The 6,374-nt window shown below is 46.6% G+C and overlaps 1 protein-coding gene across 2 annotated transcripts; it reads left to right on the top strand.

Annotated features, from left to right (window-relative positions):
* Positions 1-1,417: 1,417 nt before the first annotated feature.
* FHA2 (SMAD/FHA domain-containing protein) lies at positions 1,418-4,261 on the top strand. Of its 2 annotated transcripts, none has more exons than XM_078577809.1 (3): positions 1,418-2,166; positions 2,915-3,103; positions 3,695-3,832. In XM_078577809.1, the coding sequence occupies exons 1-2, from the start codon at positions 1,470-1,472 to the stop codon at positions 3,085-3,087; spliced, it is 870 nt and encodes a 289-aa protein (XP_078433935.1). In that variant the 5' UTR covers positions 1,418-1,469; the 3' UTR covers positions 3,088-3,103; positions 3,695-3,832. The 2 variants fall into 2 exon arrangements, with proteins under 2 accessions (XP_078433935.1, XP_078433934.1); XM_078577808.1 differs by lacking the exon at positions 2,915-3,103 and adding an exon at positions 3,952-4,261 and having other exon boundaries at positions 1,420-2,166; positions 3,695-3,852.
* The last annotated feature ends 2,113 nt before the right edge of the window (positions 4,262-6,374 follow it).

The raw sequence follows: 6,374 nt of genomic DNA, 5'->3' as shown, positions 1-6,374 counted from the left end.
TTCTCACTTTGTGTAGTATTAAATGTCTAGAAATCCCCAATATATCTCTTCCATCTGAAATTTAATATCAATCATTATTCTCATCCAATTTTTAGCACAGAATATCAAGAGTGTACCAAAAGAATACATGTGTGGTGAGGTTAAATTCAAACATGGGTACCTATAGGTAGGAAAGAGCACAGAAATGTGTGTGGCATCAAAATGAGAACTTTCGGGTTAAGGAAAAATGATAGAGGACAGATGGGTAGATGTTACTTAAAATAGCCCACCCCAATGAGAGAGGACAGAGGATCAGAGAAATATTGGAGAAGAGTTTGGAGATGATTTCTGAAGGTATCAGTACTAACTCAGATGACCGATTAGGATTTGACAGTTGACCATACCCTAAGTCATCTTAGGAGTGTCAAGTAGATGATGGACTATACAAACACAAGAGACGACGAGCAAGTTGAATGAATGAGTCAATACACACTCCTTTGTATCTTCTAGAGCATGGTTGTAGCTTGGCACCTCACTTGTTAGAGATTCAAACCTATCAATTGGGTTAAATCGATCCGAAATTAGTTAATCTATAAGATGATATAATTAATTAATTTGGAAGGCCAATAAAGATTATTGGGATGCCGGAGTCATTAACTAGATTGATACATGGACCTCGAGGGTCAGTCACATGCAAATGGTCTTTGGACGTCAGAAGTTATACTTAAGTTTGGGGTTTTTTAATGAAAAATACCTACTTAGTACAAATAGGGGAGGACCTTGGACGAAATTCACCCAGGCCAGAATTTTTCAGGGGCTTTCCACTTCTTCTCCCCTCTCCCCATGGCTACTTCCCTTTCCTGATGCGATCTGAACGTCATAATGATGGTAAGTGGAGGAGGAGATTCAAAATGCTGAGGATCGTGTGTATATGTCTAGAGGCTCCACACAATAGTGATTCAATTGTCTTGCTTTAGGATCCAAGAAATGACGGATACAATGCGTACACCGGTGATTCGTTTCTTGGTTTTGTCGAGGTTGTTACAATTTGTTAAAAGTCTTTTATTCCCGACTAAGTTAGGTCATGGTTAACAGTGAAACCCAAATCATTCATTTTAGTCGGTACTAATTATATAGCATAAATCACAGGAGACTATGCTGTCTATGTTTCTAATATCCCCACCAGTGATTTAAATACATCTTCTTCATTGAGATAAGCTCTTATTGTATAGAGGGCCGATGATCCCATCTTGATCACACGACTAACTTGGTAGACTTCTTGATACATCTTCACTAGAATTTATTTGAATATTTTGGCTAGGAACTCATGTCATAATCAAAGTACAATATGAATCAGCCATTTGTTTTGAGATTTTTACAATAATTTTACTCTACTTAAAAAATAGTAATATGTATATATATTCATGCCTTAGTGCATTCCTTCTTCATTTCCATTCATCTCTCTCCCTCTAACCTCCGAGATCGCAGTCATGGTGGCCGCCGGCGGGGGCGGCGAGGTGGAGGCAGGCTTCGCCAAGCTCCAAGGCGAGGACTTCGAGTACTACATGCAGACCTACTCCATCCTTCTCGGCCGCAACAGCAAAAAATCCACCGTAGACGTCGATCTCGCCAGCCTCGGGGGCGGGATGAACATCTCCCGCGTGCACGCTCGCATCTTCTACGATTTCCCCCGTCGTCGCTTTGCCCTAGAAGTCCTCGGCAAGAACGGCTGCCTCGTCGAGGGAGTCCTTCATCTACCCGGAAACGCCCCCGTCAAGCTCGATTCTCAAGATCTCCTTCAAATCGGCGACAAGAAGTTCTACTTTCTTCTGCCCCTGCGATCAATCCTTGGCGGCGGCGTGTTATCTCGGCACGTCGGCGGCGTTCCACGGCAGATGCTCATGCCGGCGGCGGCGGCGCCGCCTTCGGCCTCCGCCGGGATGTTTGTGAAGAAGGGGCGGGCCAGGCTGGCCGTGCCGGATTATAAAAAGTCTGGGTATGGCGATAAGAATGGAATTGGGGAGGGGATTGACTCCAGGGATGATGATGATGATGACGAAGATGATGAAATTGGGGCTATGATGCCTGCTGGGGTTGCTAAGAAGCACAGGAGAGGCTCTGGAGATGGGAAGACGGATGGATTTGGTAACTATTCTGTTAGCAAGTCTGGTCCATCGGGGCAATACGGTGAGATTGATTCTTTTAGCTTTTCTTTATCATCATTTTAATCATTAAATTCTTAACTGGGTACCAGAATGCCTCTAGAAAATTGCAAAATCTGTTCTCTTTTTTTTTTCTTCTGGTATCCACTGGATAGCTCTTGTTGAAAGGTTTCTCGTCCTTTTCTTTTCTTTTTTCTGGTTTTTGGGCGCAGATTGTTTTTTGAAAGGACTTTATTGTAGATGCAAATAAAAAACGAATAGGAATGATAATGGCCATCGTTTTCAAAGCTCTTGAATTAAGTTTTTGGTTTATTAGGTCAGTTTATTTATTGGGCTTTGTCTGCTAATCAAAACCTTCAAAAATACTCTTTGTACCTCTCAGTTTTGCAATGTCAGTGTTTACATTTTTTCTCTTAAAAAAAAATATTAAACACTAGGTACAGCTTTCAATCGAAGATTAGTATCCGAGGAAGGTAGAAGAATCCTCTCAAGTTGAGCTTTGAAGCTTGTTTTCTGGTTCGAGGTTGTTCTCTTTTTTTCTTTTCCATTTAGAACAAATATTTTTCCTTTTTCTGGTTAGTTTCGATCAAATTATGGAATCTAGGAACATATGGTCAACATGGTGCTCAAGACTGCATATTTAAAAAATAATAATGAAATTCATTACTCCTGATCATGGATTGAAAGTGTTCATCTTACAGTGGCAACTTCATCCAACCGAACTGATTATTTTTCTAATATTCCATTCTTGATTTCCTCTGTCATGTGCAAAGCCCATTCTTTTTCTCCAATCCACGCTGTGTTATGTAGCTTCCAACAGCCCCCCATCACCGAAACAAAAGGTTCTAGTGAAGACGGTGATACGATCCTAAGACCCTTACCGGGGGTAATGTCGTCATTCACCACCTGGTGGGAAGAACCAAATGCCCCCACCAATCTAAAATGATGAAAATACCGCGCAGGTAAAACTTGGGTTCATCTCCTCGAGCCATCTTATGTGCTCAAATAGCCGGGTCTTATTAAACCGGCTGTACTTAATCAATGTCAGACCTCGTTGAATCTAATGCTAATTTAGAGCTCTTGCTCTTATTCTGTCCAGCGGCTTTTCCTTTTACTTCCTTTATTTAAATTAATCATCTGGACTTCTTTGAATGTATTAGAGTTGCAAACAAAAACATTTTTCTGAATAGTTCGCTCAAATATGAGAACTACCCGAGCTCATCAAAGTCCACAAATTTCATTACCCTTTTTTAATAAAAGTTCTGGACTTCTTTCTCCACGCTCAAGTTACTAGCAAAGTCATTCTCCACCGTATTTGGCCAAAATAAAGGAACAACCCAAGCTCATCAGACCCCACAATTTATTTCATTTGGTACCTTTTTTAAATAAGAATATCTTGACTTATGTCACTATATTTGAGTTGCGAGTGAATCCATTTTTACAATGTTTGGCCTGATCAAGGGTACTAACCAATCTCATCAGAGTCCACAACTATCCTTTTACATTGGTTTGACATCCATTTGGCTACCCCTCATAATGCTACCGGCCTGCAGAGAAGAAGTCAGAGTCAAGGTCAAGGGTTGACCGAGACGCGGACAACCACCAGCTCATGCAGTTGGAGGAGAAGGACGTCGTCTCGTCCGTGGCCAACGTCCTGTCCGATCTCTGCGGCCCCGGGGAGTGGATGCCCATGGAGAAGCTTCACTCAGAGGTCAGTCTTCCCCCAAAGCCAATTAAAAGTAGAATTCTTTCAATTTTAAAGTCAACGTCAAAGTTAACAGAAAGTCAACGTCTCTGTGTTGGTCTTTAGCTGCTGAGGCAGTACGGAAGCCAGTGGCACCACGGCAAGGTGCGGCGGTACCTGAGTTCGGACGAGTGGCCGGCGGGGGAGGCGAGAGGCCGGCCCTGGTTCGGGCTCCTCGCCCTGCTCCGGAAGTACCCCGAGCACTTTGTCATCAACATCAGGTCCAGGGGCAAGATCACCTCCGAGTTCGTCTCCCTGGTCTCCCTAATCCAGTGACCGTGATGGGGCCCATGTTAGAGTCAACGGGTTTGACTTTATGGAAGTCAACATTCAATGCAACGCCTTTTTTTCTAGAAAGATGGCTTCTTTGTTGGCATGGTAAGACCACCTCCGAGTTTTTCTCCCTAATCGTGATCGTGACGTGGCCCATGTAAGAGTCAACTGTTTTGACTTTATGGAAGTCAACAGTCAATGCAACGCCTTTTTTCTAGAAAGATGGCTTCTTTGTTGGCATGGTAAGACCACCTCCGAGTTTTTCTCCCTAATCCAGTGATCGTGACGTGGCCAATGTTAGAGTCAAGGGTTTTGACTTTATGGAAGTCAACAGTCAATGCAACGCTTTTTTTTCTAGAAAGATGGCTTCTTTGTTCGCATGGTAAGACCACCTCCGAGTTTGTCTCAGTGATCTCCCTCATCCAATGACCGCGTGACAGTCAACGGGTTTGACTTTTTTGGAACTCGCCAGTCAACCTTTTCTCAGAGAAGATGGGCTTTTTTGCAGGGTAAGTTTGATTTTTTAATCATTTCAAGGTAACGATGAAACTGTGACTTGTAGATAACTATTTTTTGACTGGAGACCTTCCTGGGTGGCGTCCATGGCATGGCAAACAAAAAAAAATTTGTGATGATGATGAGAATGATGATCAAGATGCGGTGACAGACAGTTGGGATCTTTGGAGGAAGGTAAAAAGGCCCAAGTTACAGATATTTAATGGAGGAAGATAGACCAAATCTGGGAGATGATGATGGCGAGGATGAAGATAATAATCTTGATATATATATATTGATGATGATGATCCAGCGAGGGATAGTAATGGTGATAATAGTGATGCCCAATTTAAGGATGACAAATGATGATCTAGATCTCGATCATGGTGCTACAGAGATGAATAACGAGATTAATCTCCTGAAATGCAGGAGAGAGATATACAGAGGAGGGGAAGGAATCAGCCGTCGTCGACGATGAACTGATCATCCTGGCTCTCCCCGTCGACCCTGGCATCCCCATGAACGATGCCATTCAAGTGGTGGAGATTCTGCATCATCTGAGAGACATACACCTGATGATGGGGATGATGATGGTGATGATGATGATGATGATGGCCGGGGAAGGCGGCGGCGGCGGAGTCCATGGCGGCGGGGGGGGTCTGACCGGGCACGGGCCAGTGGCTCGCGAGGGTCAGTATCTGGGCGACCATGGACTGCTGGACGTGAGCCACCCGGGCCTGAATCTGGTCCATCTCGAGCCGGTGCTGGTCCAGCAAGCCGTCCACGGTCTTCTTCCACTCGTGGCGGCGCCGCTCGGCTCGCTCCTCCCAAGCGTTGATCTCGCGGCGGCGGATCTCGTCCGTCCGTTTCCGATCCGACGCGAGCTCGGCCTCGCGCTGCTCCAGCCTCGCCTCCGTCTCCTTCAAGCGCGCGATTTGGGCCTCGACGGCGGCCCAGGCCCGGGAATCCGCCCTCTTCCTGCGCTTCTTGCGGGGAAGGGGCTGGAAATCGGAGCCGTCTTCGTCTTGGGGGAACCCTAACCCTAACCCTAGCTCGGAGGAGGGGAGAGGGAGGTCGCCGAAGACTTGACGGTAGCGGAGGAAGTTGGGCCAGAGGGAGAGGCCGTCCTCCGGGGGGGGATCGGCGCCGCCGGAGAGGAGCTTCTGCTTGACGAGGAGGTACTGGTGGCGCATGTTCTGGACTTTGGTGGAGGCGTCCTTCCAGCTCCATTGGAAGGGGAAGGCCGCGGGATCGACGGCGTGGTGGCGCGCGTTGACGTGGGCGGCGATCGGTCGGAATTTGCTCTCTCTCGTCTTCATCCTCGAGATCGCTCCGTCGGCCTGCATCTCCGCGTACTTGTCGATCAAGCTCCGCTCTTCCTCCTCCGTCCACTTCTTCCTCTTCCCCCCCCTTCCCGGCGACGCCTGCAACATCCCCCCCCCCAAAACCCCCTCCTCTTACCCTACTCTGCCTTCTTCTTCTTCTTCTGCTTCTTCTTCGTCGTCTCCTTCTTCTTGGGAATTGGGCGCGCCATCAGAGGAAAGAGGGAGAGGGGAAGGACTTGCAGAGACAGAGACAGAGAGGATATCCGCCAATGGAAGCTCAGGTGAGGTAAGTTCACCGCCCGGTGTCCCGACTGTGAAAGAGTACTGTATGCGTGGGCCACGTTTTGAGGATTAGACCGGGCCCATTATGGCCCAGAAAACGACCCCCCCAGGGCA

The sequence above is a fragment of the Wolffia australiana genome, chromosome 7 (assembly GCF_029677425.1).
Source record: "Wolffia australiana isolate 7733 chromosome 7, ASM2967742v1".
Taxonomy (NCBI): domain Eukaryota; kingdom Viridiplantae; phylum Streptophyta; class Magnoliopsida; order Alismatales; family Araceae; genus Wolffia; species Wolffia australiana.
The sequence above is the reverse complement of the archived record's forward strand: the minus strand, read 5'-3'. Positions and strand labels throughout refer to the sequence as shown.

Bases quoted from the DNA above. Each gene is read 5' to 3' on its own strand.
- FHA2 (XM_078577808.1), top strand. From the start codon at position 1,470: ATGGTGGCCGCCGGCGGGGGCGGCGAGGTGGAGGCAGGCTTCGCCAAG. The intron at 2,167-3,694 runs GTGAGATTGATT...ACCGGCCTGCAG, and splicing joins TGGTCCATCGGGGCAATACG to AGAAGAAGTCAGAGTCAAGG. The intron at 3,853-3,951 runs GTCAGTCTTCCC...GTTGGTCTTTAG, and splicing joins TGGAGAAGCTTCACTCAGAG to CTGCTGAGGCAGTACGGAAG.